Genomic DNA, 18269 nt, shown 5'->3' with positions numbered 1-18269 from the left:
TCTCACTTCCAGGCTGGGTTGGTGTACATCAAGGGTGTGGTGGGCCTCCTGATAACCCATGTGCTACGGGAGGAATTGGATATGGAATCATTTAGCCAATGGTGGGAAGGTTAGGGAATCACTTAAGGGTGAGTTTTAACCTGAAGGCTGGGGTAGCCCAGAAAACACATAGAAGTTATTATTTTCAGTCTTCAATTCAGATAGAATAAATGAGCAGAGGAAGAAATCAGTTAGGCTATCGGGTTAGAAAGTGTTATCAGACCAGGAGAATTGGAGTGGAAATCTGGATTACGGCTTCTGTGGTGCTGTTTTTGTTCTTTGCTGGTTTATTTTAAAGAATCTCAAGAGTATACATTATACACTCTGTTCAGTCTAAGAGATTTTCTTCACCAGACCTAATCTAGTGTAGTGGAAATTCTTGTTGAGATATTTCACCCCAAAATAGGAGAGTCATTGAAAAAAAGAATTTGGTACATAGGAATGGACTATAAGATATGGCAAGAGATAACAAAGCATTCAAAGGATCCTAGAAAATGTTATATGTAATTTAAAGAGATTATTCAAATCATTGTGGGCTGTATTATGTGTAGTTACTTTAAAATTGATTGAAAACATGAGATTGACTAAAAGAAAAAAATTTACCCAAAACGTAATAGTATATTACGTAAACACAAAAACCATTTTTCACTTATCAATTTTTGGCCCTAAAATCAAAATGTTCAATCTCGAAAATAGCCACACACACACACACACACACACACACACACACACACACATAACTGCCCCTCCCACACACACCCTGTTGTGAAATAATGAAAAAAAAAAAAAGGTGAACATTTCAATTCACAGGGAATCCTTGTTGATCTGCCAATAAGACTTTGTATAACAACAACTGCAAAAGAATATGTGTTCTGAAATCATCGAGCACCAGGCTTGGTTGTTGTGTATCTGCAGAATCCATAAGGGAAGATGACTGAACAGCCTTTTGAAGATGTTCACCAATTCTTGCCACTATACCATCGCTTTGCAAAATTTTCTGTCAGCCTCCGAATATGTCCTGCTTTGTAGAAAATGATTCTTATGCAGTGAAATATGAGATTTTTAAACTTATGAAATAGTTTCTGAGAGTGGTAGGCCAGCCAGTGCCAGTAAATGGCTTGGAGGGCTGTAGGAGAAGGAATTTCAGTCTTCAGTGTAGGCATGTGGTGTTTTCTTGATTTGATGCTATATTATGTAAAGTGCTCTGCCAAAGCCGTTGCAAGTACCATCCACAGCCACGTTGCTGTTCCAAGCCCCTTTTGTATAAAAGTTTGAAGTCACTATTGTCTGACAGGGTCACTTTTGAGTCACCTTTTATAATGTGTACCTTTTATAATTACATCATGCAAAGTGGGCTGGCCACCAAACACTCATCTGAGGCCTGATAGATCACACCATTACCCCTCTCTGCCCCTGTAGCAAATTTATTCATATTATGTCATAATTTTTAAAATGCTAAACATTTAAAAATCCATTTGGAAAAATCCATCATTTGGATTTTTCCAGAGTTTGAATATTAATGATCTTCTACTCTACACACAAATGTTAAATGTCCTTTTTGAACACAATAGCTAATGCCATTTGTGAATCGTCCAAGAGAATTCGTGGAGGTAATTTAATTTTGAGTAGGTTTATTTTGGAGGAGGAAGAGGACATACATTTCCCAGTCAGAAATGATAGGCAATACTTGACCAGCAAGAGGACATTCTAGGTAAGAGAAAAGGCAGTTGAAGATGTAGAGGGTAGTGGGAGATCTCTGGAATCAGGCACAATGGGTAGGGAGACTTGAGTCGATCTTACTTTTTCAAATAATTCTAATTTTTAGACTTAAATGAATTCCATGGACTTAAAGAATTTGGGGGGGAAAAGGAGTTTGCAGATGTGGTCTTGGAATGATATGGAGATTTTTTAGAAATTATGGAGCATGCCATAGAGCTTCCAGAAAGCTAGAAATGAATAAGGTCAGCAATTAAACAAGTATTTTTGAACACTATTATGCTGTATTATGTTAGGGTTACAATGATGAATAAGACAGCCTCAAGGAGCTCAGAATCTAGGTGGGAGGAAGAAGGAAGTGGAAAGCATTTGCTAGAGGATGTAACCTTCCCAATGGAACTTGTTATGATGAATCTATAAGGGACCAGTGATCCTGGGTTTTTAGACTTTTACCCCATTAAAGAAAGCCATATACTTTCTTATTTTCCAAGAAAGAAAATATATTTGGAAAATGGCAAGTTAATATTTTTGATACTAAGCCCTAAGACAAGAATCTGGTAAAGCATTCTTAAATAATGATCAGTAAGCAATTAGGAAAGAGTCAACATTGATTCATCTTAAATTCTATTCACTTTTTTGATAAGGTTACAAAAACTCATAGATCAAATAGATCCAATTTATTTAATAAAGTCTCTCAAAAGTATCCTTGGGGATATACAGAGAAATTGAAGGTATATGAAAGTGCTTGGATTAAAGCCAATTGGAAAATACCCATAACTGTTTCCTAACAGAGTAGAGAGTAGGAGTGTTCATGGAATGTTGTTCTGCCTTATTAATTCTTACAAATTATTTGGATGAGGATACTTTCATTTGTAGATAGCAAAAAATTGAAAGAAAAAAGTTCCATAATTATCTCAAGTGATTGTAACTTGGGGTAAAAACTAATCAAATACAGGTCAGTCATCAAATAAATGTTTGTGTATGTGTGTGTGTTTCCCAAACAAATTTCATATCATGGGTAAAAGGGTGGAGCAAACATGATAGGACACTTCATGTGCTAGTTACGGGCAACTCTAGATTTAGATTGCCTGGATTCCAGTGTCCTCTGCTGTGGTTAGTCTACACTAGAAAGAATATATGCAATTCAGAGCGTCAGAGTGCCTGCCATATTAAAAAAAATATTTTGAGGAACACACTTGAAGGAACTAGAGATATTTAGTCTTAGTGATGTGATAGTTTAATTCAGAAATATAGGTAGAACTGATGTAATCAAATATGTTTTTTAAAAATATTATTCTACAACGTGGAGAACAATTGGAGGAGACGAGTAAATTTGGGGAGACTAATAAGGAGAGAATGTCATGACCCAGAGGAGAGATCAAGGATATTTGGAGATAGAAGTAGAAGTAAATTCAAGAGGAATGGACTGGACGTCCATGTGTGGGACACAGAATGAGGGAAAGTGATGAGCTTATTTTGGGGAGCATTAGGTTTAAGATGCTGGCAAGGCATTTTAGTGGCAGTTATCAGTAGACATTCTAATCTAGTGCACAGAGAAACTGTGGTTGGAAATAAGGATATGGGAGGCATCTGAATAGAGTGAATATCAACAGGAATGGACATTTATATGACCTTTCACAGTTCATGGGCCACTTCCACACTCAGTATAGCTCTTTGCAGCAAAGCAAGCCTTATTATAGGGATTACAAAGACACAAGAACCAAAATTATGTCAATTTGCTTAATATTTCAACACCAGTAAGTGACGGAACCAGGACTTGAAACCGGGTGTTTCAATACCACATTCTAAGACCATTGATCTGTGACTTTTAAACTACACTACAGTATCTATTCAGTGATAATCAGACCTATCGACGAAGACCTTTCCAAGGGGAAGAAATATCATGACCATAGCTTGGGACCTGCGTGTTTTTGGGACTGGGGAGAAAAGCGTCCAGTAAAGGAAAAGGAGACAGAGCAGTTAGAGAGAAAGTGCCAGGACAGTGTAGATTCTAGAAACCCAGGAGGGGCAGGGTGGGTAGAGAGCCTCCAGGATGAGGGGATGATTAGTATTCTTAGGTATTACCTAGAGGGTCAGCATGCTCAGTTCTGAGAACAGACCCCTTTCTGTATTGCAAATTTGCCTTTTTCTCAGCATTCCCTCTCATTTCACTTGTTTTGTCTTTAGCTCTTGAGCTAGATTATAAATTTCTTGAGGGCAAGTTCCATGTCTTATTTTCCTTCTAGTCTTTGTGCTGCCTAACACAGAGCTGTATCCACAGACTGATATGAAATGTGAAAGCTCTCTGCATGCAGATGATTAATCATCACTAACATTTTTCCAAAGACATAGTCTCTAGTGCCAAGAGCACATTTGTTTAAAATGTGCACTTAAATTTGAATGAATCTGCCTAAATGGTGCCATCTGTTCTTAGGCAGTTTCAGAAATGTTTTAATACGATTTTACCTTTAAAAGGACAAATGTAGGGGCATGCCTGTGAGACATATAGACACCCTTAAATAAACACAGAGCAGACACCAGCACATTCGATCACACTTAAACAGCTACACATAAAGAATGTTTTCTGAGGTTTAAGAAAATTTTAGCTAAGAGGACACCAACTACTACTTCATGCAGGAAATATTTATGGGAAGTTACAAAATTGTAGGCATGGACTCCTACAGCATATTACTGCATTTTAATTACAGACTCCAGAAATACAACTTAATTTGATGTAAATCTCACATTCCTTTGAAATCGGTACACTCTTCCATTATTCGCTAATGGGCCACATTTTATTGTGTCTGCAGTGGATCCATTTGGAAGCTGAAGACAGATGTCAGGGAGAGTCTCTGTGTTATTTATTTCTATCGATTGTCGATTTGACTTTTGTTCCAGTACTGTAGGATTTATTGTTGGGCGAATATAACAGTGACATGAAACCCATGTTTAAGTTCTGCAAATAACTTCCAGTCACTTTCGAAACACCTCAACTTAGGTTCTAAATTTGAGTTTGCGGTTTTACAGGCACAGTTATTTGCTGGTCCACTTCAGCATGCAAAATCACACACTGGCCAGATCTGAGTATGGTTATTGTGGCAACGAGTAATGGGTCACATTTTCAGCCTATTTAACTCACTAGCTACATCATCATCACCAACACAATGCCAAGATTTTGACATCTGTGTATTTTGGTAGTTGGTGTAAATCAACAATGGTGGATATCAAGAACTCAGATTTGCAGAAGGAATTTTGAGTTAAAATAGCATCCGAGTGTGTTACCCTCTCTGAATACGTGTGCATCCATATGGAAATTCTTTTGTTAAATCCCATTTTGCAGGGGTGGGGAGCTGCGCACACTTACTCACATGAACAGTCATTTGGAATACTGTTAGGTAAATTTTATTTTTAGGTATCAGAATTTGCTTCTGATAATTACAAAAAATTTTTTTAATGTTTATTTTTGAGAGAGAGAGAGAGAGAGAGAGAGAGAGAGAGAGCGCAAGCAAAGGAGGGGCAGAGAGAGAGGGAGACACAGAATCCGAAGCAGGCTCCATGCTCTGAGCTGTCAGTACAGAGCCCGATGCGGGGCTCAAACTCAGGGACCATGAAATCATGGCCTGAGCCAAAGTTGGATGCTTGACTGACTGAGCCACCCAAGAGCCCGCTTCTGCTAATTTTAAATAAATAGGGTATTACAGATACAACTGAAGTCCTCTTGTGGCCTTTTTGCTTTGTATCCCTCACAGAGGCAACCATTAGCATTAATTTGCTGTGTTCTTCCAGTCCATATTTTTATACTTTAATGACCTAAGTTCTAGAGCCATGAATGAAATTTTTAGGTGATACTTCTTTTTGAGCACCTGAGTTCTGTCATAGATATCCTTTTGATCATCGAAGTTTACATCATTCTTTAACATGCTATTTCTCATCAGCAGTTCAGAAACCCATCTGTCAATCTATCCAAAAGGTGCTTCATTTTGACTTCCCTGTAGTTTGAATTATCCAAGTTCATTCATTTCTACCACAGATTTTCATTTAGGGTGTACATCTTGTGCCAATTTCTTGCTATACCCAAGCATGAATGCCCATATGTGTGCATACCAATCACCCCTTTTCACTCTCTCCCAGTGAGACTTGTTCCAGACTTCTCTCCAGGAATACACCTCGGAGTCTGTTGCTGGGTTGTGGGTTATATCCATCTGCAACCTTACCACATATTGTCAAATTGCTCTCATAAAGAGGTTCTTTATATTCCTCCCAGCAGTATATAAATGTTCTTGTTTCCTTGTATCTTTACAAATCTTGTTTTGTTAGACTCCATTTTCTAAAAGTTTCCAGTCTGATAGAGGTGAATGAAATACTTTATCATGATGGCTCTAATTGTTTGTCCTGGCTATTTGTGAGTTGGAGCATTTTTTTTCAAACACTAATTAACCATTTTTAGGTTTCCTCTCTATGGGTTGCCTGTTCATATCCTTTGCTCATTTTTTTTCGGAGTTGCCTTTTTCTTTCTTTTTTTTTAATTTTTTTTTTCAACGTTTTTTATTTATTTTTGGGACAGAGAGAGACAGAGCATGAACGGGGGAGGGGCAGAGAGAGAGGGAGACACAGAATCGGAAACAGGCTCCAGGCTCCGAGCCATCAGCCCAGAGCCTGACACGGGGCTCGAACTCACAGACCGCGAGATCGTGACCTGGCTGAAGTCGGACGCTTAACCGACTGCGCCACCCAGGCGCCCCTGGAGTTGCCTTTTTCTTATCGATGTGTGGAGGTTCTTTATTTCAAGCATTAATCTTTTGTTAGCTATATGGATTGCAAACATCAACTCCCAGCCTTCCAACTCTGTGGTAGATTTTATCACCCAGAAGTTCTTTAATTTTGGATAATTTGGTCAAATACTTTCAATTAATTCATTTTTGTGTTTAATATCTTATCATAAAAGATCCATGACTGCCTTGAATTGGTCCTGATATGCTTCCATATTTTCTTATATGAATGTTAAAATTGTGTTATTTTACACCTAAGTCTTTAATACATTTTGGAATTTATTTGTGTATCAAGTGTGAGAAGCAACCTAAATTTATTTTTTTCAAGATGGGTAGCCAGTTATTCCAGCACCATTTGTTAATTAGTCTGTTTTTTCTCCATTATGGTGTGAGGTCACTTCTGTCCTATCCAGAGTTTCTAAATGAGCCCAGCATGTTTCCCTGATCTCATTATCTGTTCCTGCAGCAATACCACACTGTTTTAATTACTATGGCATTATGATATACCTTGATGTATAGCAGGACATGCTCCCCTCTCTTGTGCTTCTTTCACAGAATTGTTTCTGTTATTTTTTTTATATTTGCTCCGTCTGTTTTTTAGAATTAATTTGCCCTGTTCCACAAACATAACATGTGGTATTTTTATTTCAATTGCATTGGTTATGTACGTTAATATAGAGAAATTAATATACAGATTCATTTTTAGTTTTCCCATCTATGACATGGTACATTAATATCTAGGACACCTTTTATTTAGGTTTTCTTTTTGTATCTCTTAATATTATTTTATCATTTTCCCTACAAATCACACTTTTTTATAAGATTAATCCCCCATTATTTCATTGTCTTTGTTACCATTATAAGTAATATTATACTTCCTGATTAATTATTGCTGGTTATTAGAACTTCTTTAATTTGGCATGTTGATCTTTCATCCAGCAACCCTGCTAAACTTCTTAGTTTTTAACTTAGTTTTTAACAGTTTATAGATGTTCCTGCATTTTCTTTGTAGACTACCATATTTTCTGCAGATAATGATGTTTTCATCTCTTCTTTTCCTGTCACGATGACTTGTATTTCATTTTCTTGTTTACTGCGTTGGCTGGGACCCCCTGTTTACTGTTGGGTAGTAGCAGTGATACTGGGCATCCTTGTCTGTTGGTTGTGTTTATTACAAGTGTGTAATGAATTCTCCCAGTGCACCCATTCTCACCTTTTTCCCCATGATGTTCACATTGAGCATCTGCAGTATGGCTAGCCAAGATTAAGGTGGGAACTGTGGTCATGTAATGAAATTAAGTTATCATATTAGTAAGTAGACCCAAGCTTTACCTTATTCAAACTCTTTCCTCACTTTCTGAATCAACCCATCCACATCTGTTGTCAGTCTTTCCGGAAACAATACATTAAGTATAACTGACTTTAAGAGGTCTCAGCTACAAGTGTTTTTGTTGCATTGGACAGCACTGGCTTCATTGGAAGTGTCATACCATCAGAAACATAAATTTAAATTTTTTGAGATTCTGTGAAAATGCTCATTGTTCACATTGATTTTGTTTTGCAATTCCTTTTTTGTAGACTCCAATGAACCAAGCTTCAACTCGTTCCCACTGCATTTTCTCTATTCACTTATCAAGCAAGGAGCCAGGATCTGCGACCGTCCGCCATGCCAAACTTCACTTGGTTGACCTGGCTGGTTCAGAGCGAGTTGCAAAGACTGGAGTGGGAGGCCAACTTCTAACAGAGGCCAAGTACATCAACTTGTCCCTTCATTACTTAGAACAGGTAAAATGGGCACAACGGGATTAACTATATCTACCATTTGCTGACACACTTTACTAGGCACTCAGCTAACATTTTTGTTTTTTGTTTTCCTCTTTTATTGTGGTAAAATATACATAACATAAACTTCATAATTTTAATCATTTTAAGTATTCAATTCTGTGTCGTTATGTACATTCACAGTGTTGTGCATCCATCACCGCCATCCATTTCCAGAACTTTTTTCATGACCCCAAACAGAAACTCTGTACTTATTAAGTAGTAATTCTCCATTTCCTTATGCTTCCAGTATCTGGTAACCTCTGTTCTACTCCCTGTCTCTATGAACTTGCCTATTCTAGATACTCATATAAGTGGAATGTACAATATTTGTCCTTTTCTGCCTGGGTTTATTTCCCTTAGCATAATGTCTTCAAAGTCCCTCATATGCTGTAGCATGTATTTGAATTCTGTTCCTGTTCAAAGCTGAGAAATGTTTCATTGTATGTACATGCCATGTCTTGTTTATCTGTTCATCCATCGACGGATGCTTCAGTTGTTGCTACCTTTTGGCTATTGTGAATAATGCTGCTGTGAACATTGGGGTAGCATTTTGTATATACCATTTCATTTAAACCTTACAACAGCCCTACAATGTAAGGTATTAGTTATTTCCATCTTGTAGATTTTAAAACTCAGATCTTCCTGAGGCCTTCCCAAGATTACCAGCTAGCAGTAAGATGAGGAGTAGAATCTTGAATTGCCTGGCTACAAGGCCCATCTGTTTTCATACTATACCTTATTGTTTTTACTGTAAAGTTTGTAATGGGTGTGAAAATAGGTTATAAATGGCCTCCTGTGGCCTATCTTTTCAGGCTTGTGGCTTAGTTATAGGAACATAATTTAGAGATGACTGATATCTTTTTTGGCTTCTGGTGACTTGAGTTCGTGATTGTGATCCTGCAATGGTTCTCTTTGCTTTACCTGTCCTCCCGACCCCTACCCCAAGTTTACTACGATCTACCCCAGTGTGTGCTCTGTTTTTTATTTCTGATTTTGACTCCAGGTGATAAGAGAGCTCATCTGAATTTAGCCAAATAAATTTTCCAGAAAAAAATCCTCACCCCTTAAAATGAGCATATTGAATTGGATCATTTCTCAAGTTTCTTTCAGCTCTGTGAGTGAAGTGCTGTGAGTTGAATGTTAAAGATGGCAACTACTTCCAAATTCTCAGAAAAAAAAAAAAAGAGAAGCATGATTAAAACCTGGAGTAGAGAAGTGCAGACTATATTGGCAAGGCAGAAGGACTTGCTAATGAGTGTTGGAGGCTAAAAGATTTGAAAAAACAAACAGAAACACCCCCTCCCCCCTTTTTGAGACTGATATTGTCCTGATGGTAAATGCTTTCTAATGGTCAAGTTGGCTGAAAAAGCAGATTGAGAGAAACCTAAGGGAGTTGTATCTGAACAAGGTACATGCAGTTAGGCTCTAACCAAATAAACCCCCGTAATGCAGCACCCAGAGATTAATGACCTGCCCGGTGTTCAGATCAATTTTAGTGTTTCTGACAAGATTCAGGCTTCCCTAGCTCTTCCTTACTCAAATATTACACACTACTTTTACTTTAACAGAGCATTTACTTAATAGGACACTTACAAAACATTGATATAAAAACATAACGGACTACATTCAAAGTGCTTTATTTCAAAGAAATATACCGGGGCACCTGGGTGGCGCAGTCGGTTAAGCGTCCGACTTCAGCCAGGTCACGATCTCGCGGTCTGTGAGTTCGAGCCCCGCGTCAGGCTCTGGGCTGATGGCTCAGAGCCTGGAGCCTGTTTCCGATTCTGTGTCTCCCTCTCTCTCTGCCCCTCCCCCATTCATGCTCTGTCTCTCTCTGTCCCAAAAATAAATAAAAAACGTTGAAAAAAAAAATTTAAAAAAAAAAAAAAAAAAAAAAAAAAAGAAATATACCTAGTTGTTTCAGTTGGTAGCACTGTTGGCTTTAATTCCCATTATGCCCATCTGTTCATACAAAATTATATTCATTAGTTGAATCAGAATTTCCACCAATTGTTACCACTCAACGAAAACATTCTGCCCCTAATCCTCTCATTTTAGCACAACCTCTGTAAGCTGCTACTTGTCATTAGAACTATTTCTCTCCCCACATCTCTTCTCTTCAGGATTCTTATAACATCAGCCTCATGTGAGTGGTCTTGGTGGCTCTGTGCATTTGGTTTCCTGTATAACGAATTTATGTACTTAAACATTTACAAGGAGCAAGAGCATGCTGAGGACTGTGCCAGGCACTGGAGCATAGTGCCAAGCAAAGTAGAAACGGTCCTTGCCCCAGAGGTCTCATGGGCTGGTGCAGGGAGATGTGCATGGAATAAATAGTCATTGAATACTTGGTTTTAGTCCAGGTGAGTTGTGCAGAAAAAGGCCAAGGGGTGAGGAAAGCTTGTAATGGGGGATCGGACTTCAACTGAGAAAGGTGGAGGGAATGAAAGTTCTTTCAGGGCTGATATTAAGCAAAGATTCAAAGAATGAGTAGGAGGGAACCAGGCAGGGCTGGGGTTAGTGTATGGCAGGCAGTGGGAACTTGGAGTCCGTTAGCCCTTTGCTCCAGTACAGGGGCTCGATTGACCCAGAGCTGCAGTGACATTCACATGTTGTTGACCTTTGGCTTTCAGAATGTAAATAATCTGTTTCATATTCACCCAATGTGTCACTCCAGCTGTTAACTGCTTACACTGATCCACAAGTGTCTTCGTGGAGGTTATAGCATAAGACAAGGGAGAGAGAAAAAGGGGAAGGTTAGCCCGAGAGTGAAGAGGGACACAAATGTAGGAAACTGGAGTATGTGGACATAGATGTGTGCAGTTGAATAAATCTAGGAGTTGCGGCTAGAGAAGAATAGGTGGGTAGTAGAGAAATTTTGGAATTTCACACAGAAAGAGATAAGTGAGAGAGATCCAAGGAGTACAGGGGAATAGGAATAATAAAAAGAGGCAGGCAGATACCATTAATGAAATAACAGGACTTTTGTACACAGGTTTTCTTTATGTTGGACTTGATTATGGGGCTAACGAGACCGGACGTGTAACACAATTTAGTTTAACTCACTTCATTCATTCATTCACTCATTCATTCAACAAATTATGATTAAGTGTCCATGAAGTGCTACAAGTTATGTTAGGCAATGGGGATAAATGCATGGGTGAGAAGATAGTCTATGCTATCGTGTTATCCAGTGAAGGAGCAAAGCAAATAAACAGATCCTTACAGGGTGCCTGGATGGCTCAGTCGGTTGAGTGTCTGACTCTTAATTTTGGCTTAGGTCATGATCCCAGGGTTGTGGGATAAAGCCCCACAGTTGGGCTCTGCGCTGGTTCCACAGTGGAACCTGCTTGAGATTCTCTCTCTTTCTGTCTCTCTCTCTCTCTCTCTCTCTCTCTCCCTCTCCCTCTCCCTGTGCCCCTCCCCCACTCACGTGTGCGCACTCTCATTCTTTCAAAAAAAAAAAATCCTTACATATAGTCAGATAAATGCTCTATTAGAAATTCAGGTAAATGTTTGTAATTAATTATATCTTCTCCATCTTATTTTATATATATCTATATATATGGAGATGTCCTAGGACAATTCGGTAACCTCTCTTACATTTATTATCCCACACTACTTATAGAAATTCCATGAAGAACCGTCACTGCCCTTCTGGCCATAATTATGGACCTTACACCTGCTCACAGGGCACAACCTTTCTGAGTTGAATGCACCTTATTGTGCTCATAAGTAAATAAATTTCTGTTTGTCAGAACATTGTTGGTTTTGGAAATTTCCTTGTGTATGCAGTCCTCTTTCCAAAAAGTCTCCTCGAAAACATTTTAAGCCACAATAACAGGGTACATCTTGGCCCTAGAAATTAAGTCTGTGGAAGAGAAGGAAGGGGATATACGTATTTGTTCTAACCATAAGCCTCACCAAGTGCCCCTGGTGTGACCCTCGGTCTCTATCAGCCCAAACATCAAGTGAAAAACCACTGGGAACAGAGTGTTTGCTCTCTGCCTCTACAGAAATCAGAATCAGGGTCACCTTCAGCCAGTTACCCCCCATTAGTGGGACTTCCCCAGAGTTTTCGTTTCCATTTGGCTTCCACTAAATATGTGTGTTCAGGAGGAAAACTAATGGTGCCAGTGCCAGTTGTAACCGCTCCAAATCATTGTCAGTTTTCAGAGGCTAATTTTCCATGTGCTTCTGAGCTCTTTAAAGGAAAATCTCTTTAACTCATTAAATAGCAATCTGAGTTATTGATTTTAGGCATAGTTTCAAGATAGTTGGAGATACTGTTAAATATAATGTGAGTTTCCACTCTTTGTTGCTTAAAGAATGCCTTCAGGAACACATTGTTGTATTTGTACATGAAATCCCAATGGAAGTAGACACTAAAAAAAAAAAAAAAAAAGAATCCAGGTTGTATACCACTTCCTTACCCTGTGCCATGCGGATCATTTGGTTCCTGCTGAATTCAGAGAGCCCAAAGCTGCCCCACAAAGAATAATCTACCTTTGCCTCTCTCACAAATACCAGCCATTTCTGGGTCACTCTGAAGATCTGTATCTGCTCCAAGGGGTCTGGGCTTGTTATGGTATCCCCAAACTCCTTTAGAGCTGAGAAGATCCCTCTTGGAGAGAAATGGTCCAGAACTGGATTTATATGGCTGTAGCAAGTGTCCAAAGGGATCATAAGGAACATAGCCTGGACACCCCTGCAAACACGGGGTACTTTTTGTTTTACTATTCCAGAAACTATCTCTATGCATCTTTAAAACATTTTTGTGAGATAGGCAGGCATTCTAATCCCACTTTTACAAGTGAGGAAATAGAGACTAATAAAGGTAAGAGATTCGCCTAAAATCACACAAGTGTGCAGCTGGTTTCTGCCTCTGAGTCCTGGGTTCTTTCTTTTATTATGCACTGCTTTCATTTCCCCCATTTTTAAAGACCATGCTTTCCAATCCGTAATCCCATTTTGAATTTTAATTATTCTCTTGAACAATTTTAGAGGCCTTTCTGGAAAGGACATTGGGATTGCCTCTATAACACTCATTGCAGGAGTAGCAGCCAGGGGCCCATCCCAGCTCTAGGAGTAGACCTTGACTAGTGTAGGCTAGGTGGGACCTTGGCTAGAGTGATTGGTTCAGGGATGGGCCCATGACCCAGGTTTGTCCCTAGGAAAGCTCAGAATGTATGTTTAATAATTAGAGAACTTTATCACATCAGTTATAAATAAGAACATTGGTCAGCCATCTGGTGGCCATGAAGAGAGGCAGACTTCTATAACATAGAAGGTAGAGCAGATACTGGTGAAAACTAAGTCCTCGGTGGTAGCACTGCCCTTTCCTTAAAACTTTCCTATTGCACATGGGCCAATACATCTCCCTTAGGATTAAATCCAGTTTGTACATTTTCTGTCATTGCAACCAAAAGCAAGTTAAAAACTCCATTTACCTGAATACCAACAGGAAATTTAATAAGCGTATTCTCTTTCATATCATCTAAGTTTCATCAAGCTGTTGAATAGAAGAGATGTTATTTCCTGAAACAGGAAAAAAATAGTGACAGGAAAAAAATAGTGTTTTATGAAAAAATTTCAAAGTACTTACAATACCGTTAGATACTTAATTATGATTCATAATTAATAATGCCACCCTCTCCACACATCCGTCCCACCAACCCCTCCCTGTTTGGTCTGGTGTTTGATATTTGGGCCTGCCTTGCTTGTTATAGATATTTCATTTGTCCTCTTGGCTCTGAGGCTTTGGAGTTCTGCTCAGTGTCCCCTACTACCTACCGTCTTGCCACTCAGATTTGGGTCTGCCATGTTCCCCACTTCCTTTCCAATTATATCAAACTCAGTTCTGCCAAATCTCGTTGCATACTATTGACCCTCGCACTGTCTTCCTAGGTGAAGCTAATTAGTCTACTCATTTATTTGTTCGTTTATTTCACGTAAATGCGTCAAGTGCATGTTGTATTAGTCAGATTTCTTAGTTGTGAACTGGAAAACCCACTGTAGCTAATTTAAGCAGTGTAGAGTTTATTAAACATAAAGAGCCTCAAGAAAAGTTGAGAGCTGGACTTGGATACTATCCAGCTAGGAGCAGAGCAAACAGGAGACACATCCAACCACGCCACTGAACTGCTCTGCAAAACATTACCATTACCCCAGTTGGCACTCAGGGCATTAAGTCCTGGATTCCAGAAAGTTCCTGCAGCTGCCTCAAAGAAACCAGATGCCTTTGCCACCACATTGTCCTACAAATCTGATCTTCCTCCTGTGGCCACCACCTCTCATGACTCACCTCCCAGTTCCACACTAGGGTGTCCTCTTGATGGAGCTAGGTCTCTTGTGGAAAGTTGAGTCGTAAGAGAGACTAGGTCCTTCTTTTTTTTTTTTTTCCAAGTTTATTTATTTATCTTGAGAGAAATAGAGACAGCATGCATGGGGAAGGGGCAGAGTGAGAGAGGGAGAGAGAATCCCAAGCAGACTCTGTGCTGCCAGTGCAGAGCCTGATGTAGGGCTTGAATCCATAAAACCATGAGATCATGACCTGAGCAGAAACCAAGAGCTGGACTCTTTAACCAAGTGCGTTACCCAGGCGCCCTAGGCTGCTCACTTCTAATGGAAGGTGTGTGGCCATCAGCTCAGACTAAAGGCAGGGAGAGGAGGCCATGTGGAGGTTTGAAACAAAAGGATAAGATGTGAAGGCCTCATTTCTGAGAGTGGAGAAGTAATTATTGAGAGAAATATCACAGGATACCTGGTTTGCAGTAAAATGTGTGGTCAGCAAAATAAAGTGAGATCCAGTGGTCGTTTGTGTTTTTGCTCCAAACAGCCCTCAAAAACAATCTTGTTTTGTAAACCAAGGGAGTAGAAGAGGTTCTGTTGGTGGGAATTACACACCTGAGAGTGGGGAGGATCAGAACAGTGACAGGTGTTGGCAGAAGTATTTTCGAGAGTCAGGGCCTGGTGATGCCCTTCAAGTCACATCTGTGCGTGACTTATTCCTGATGCTTGGGATGGGCATCTAGCACTGGGTTCGTCTTTCCAGGAAAACCCCGAACCCCTGGTGGCTTCCTTTGGGAACCCCCACAGCAGCCTTTCATCCAGCTAGTTCCTTCTCATTAAGTACCTAACACACTTGCGAAAAGTAAGATGAACGAGACTCAGAACCAACATAAACTTCCCCCATCACTTACAATGGTAGCAAACACATATAGAGCACTTCTTATGAGCGGGGGGTACTTCTTAAAGCAGTTTGTACATTTTTACTCTAAATTGTACAGATTTTAACTCTAAATCATGCCAGCTTCCTATGAGGGAGATACTATCCTTTGTTTTATAGTTGAGGAGATTGAGGCAGAGATGTTGAGTGACCTGTCCTAGTAAGGCTAGGATGTCAGACCTGAACAATGTGGCACCCAATTCTCAGGTCTCTACCACTAACCCCTGCCATCTCATAGTTCTAATATACTGTTCTGCCTCTTCTACCTTGAAGATGGGTCATATCAATCGATTTTGGTAGGATTTTAAAAATCTGGCATGATGTACTCTTGAGATTTTTTTAAAAAAATGTTTATTTAGTTTTTGAGAAAGAGTGAGAGAGCACGAGCAGGAGAGGGGCTGAGAGATAGGGAAAGAGAGAATCCCAAACAACCTTTGCACTATCAGCGTGCAGAGTCTGGCACTGGGCTTGATCTCATGGAACCGTGAGATCTTGACCTGAGCTGGAATCAAGAGTCAGACGCTTGGGGCGCCTGGGTGGCGCAGTCGGTTAAGCGTCCGACTTCAGCCAGGTCACGATCTCGCGGTCAGTGAGTTCGAGCCCCGCGTCAGGCTCTGGGCTGATGGCTCGGAGCCTGGAGCCTGTTTCCGATTCTGTCTCCCTCTCTCTCTGCCCCTCCCCCGTTCATGCTCTGTCTCTCTCTGTCCCAAAAATAAATAAAACACGTTGAAAAAAAAAAAAAAATTTTAAATAAAAAAAAGAGTCAGACGCTTAACCAACTGAGCCACCCAGGTGTCCCTACTCTTGAGTTTTTATATAAATTTTCCAATGGCTGAAAACAGGATAATAACATACCCTGTTCTGTACCAAGTTATATCATCTGTCCAAAAATTACAGCATTCACGGTGGTATGTTTTTGCTAAGTTTACTTCCCTCTGCTTCCACCATTATTATACCAAATATTGTAAAGATATTTATTCTGAGCCCAAGTTTTAGATGTCACCCTGCATTGTTGTGATTTCTGTTTGTATTTTCACTGTAGTTGCGGCTTAGTTGACTGTCAAATGTGCATTTTCTGCTAATCTAATGCCATTATTTTTCTACTGTGCCACAGGTGATCATTGCTCTTTCAGAAAAACACCGTTCCCACATTCCCTACAGGAACTCCATGATGACCAGTGTCCTAAGAGACAGTCTGGGAGGGAACTGCATGACGACCATGATTGCAACACTCTCTTTAGAGAAAAGGAATATCGACGTATGTTGGTTCCTTCTGGGGATCTCAGTCTGAGTTTCTGTTGCTAGTTTATGAGATGGAGTTGAAGGTCCTGGGTGGGTTTCCATCTTTTCAGCTGCTTTCAGACACAAATACCCTGCAGAGTTCATAGCTTTGGTTTGTTTGCCGGCATTTTAATCATCCCCTTTGAGAATGGACTTCACACAGCACAGGATGGTGGGAAGAAGGCTCATACACGGGTTTTGGGAAGCCTGCTGGTGGGTTAGTAATGTTGGCTGGAAGACACGAGAGAAGAGACTCATTAGCTTCTGTTCCGTTTTGCTCCTGAAAACTGAGATACCTTGGAAGCACCTCCAAGAGGTGTCCCTGGATGTGTCGCTGAGCGCATTGCACAGGCCGTTTTGTCAGGGGCTGGCTTCTGACTGGCTTTCCTGGGTTGCTTTAGAGTCAGCTTGGCGTTTTACACATTTCAGTTGAATGCCCAGGGTCTAGATTTTTCTCCCAGAGGAAAGCAGGAAGTGGCAGGGTGTCTTTCAAAACAAGGCCAAGCCCTAAGTGCATGCTAAGATGCCTTGAAAAGCCTCTCTCTTTGGTCTGTTAACAAATGTTTATTTTATAGTCTTTCATGTTTGTGAATTATAATAGTACCTGCTATGATTATGATTTGTATATGTAGTTTTCTGGTTGAATAGATCAATAGTTGAAAAAAACATACCAGTCGCCACTCAGGACCTCACGATCTCCCACAGTTTGGGCATTGATCATATTATTAAGCCAAAATAAAATTTTTATTAAAGTTTTTATTAAAATAATGTTCTAAAGCAAAGCTTCCTAATTTGGAAGACTGATTCCTCATTGTGTTTTATACATATCACTCTTTAGGTGTGCGTCTTTCTTCTGTGAACAAAACTTAAGTTTTATCTCTCAAAGTCATAGCATTTTAAGGAGTTATGTTGCTTCCTTAGGAGTCTATATCTACCTGCAGATTTGCACAACGAGTGGCTCTCATAAAGAATGAAGCTGTTCTCAATGAAGAAATCGATCCCAGATTGGTAAGCCACTTTTAACTTACTATGTTAAAAAAAAAGAAAAAAGTATATCATAGATGAGCAAAACTAGAGGAGCACGTCCTCTGTTCCAGGCAGTGTTCTAAGTGTTGGAACTGTATTAATTTATTTAATTCTGATGACAACCTTACAAGTAGATGTTAACTCCATCCCCGCTTGACGGATGACAAAACTGAGGCACAGAAATGGTAAATAACTTGTGTAGAGTCACAGCGCCATAAGCAGCAGAGCCAGGATTCAGGTGCAGATGGTCTGACTCAAGGGCCTGCCACCTGCAGTCCCATCAGTCTGCTCCCAAGATGTGCAGTGAGTCCCGAGGATGTGTATGATGCAGTCACATCCGCTTATATTTACATGCAGCTGGTGGCCTTTCAGAAAACATCAGTTTA

General features: G+C 39.9%; 1 protein-coding gene across 4 annotated transcripts in view; it reads left to right on the top strand.

Moving 5' to 3' along the window:
* The window catches only part of KIF6 (kinesin family member 6), a 388723-nt gene that overhangs the window by 119190 nt on the left and 251264 nt on the right, over window positions 1-18269 (top strand). For all 4 annotated transcript variants that reach the window (XM_058733812.1, XM_058733811.1, XM_058733813.1 and 1 more), the window contains 3 exons: window positions 8103-8309; window positions 16691-16834; window positions 17779-17865. In XM_058733812.1, coding sequence (XP_058589795.1) covers window positions 8103-8309; window positions 16691-16834; window positions 17779-17865 — 438 coding nt within the window. The remainder of the gene's footprint in view (window positions 1-8102; window positions 8310-16690; window positions 16835-17778; window positions 17866-18269) is intronic.

The sequence above is a fragment of the Neofelis nebulosa genome, chromosome 6 (assembly GCF_028018385.1).
Source record: "Neofelis nebulosa isolate mNeoNeb1 chromosome 6, mNeoNeb1.pri, whole genome shotgun sequence".
In the NCBI taxonomy this organism is placed as follows: Eukaryota; Metazoa; Chordata; class Mammalia; order Carnivora; family Felidae; genus Neofelis; species Neofelis nebulosa.
The sequence above is the reverse complement of the archived record's forward strand: the minus strand, read 5'-3'. Positions and strand labels throughout refer to the sequence as shown.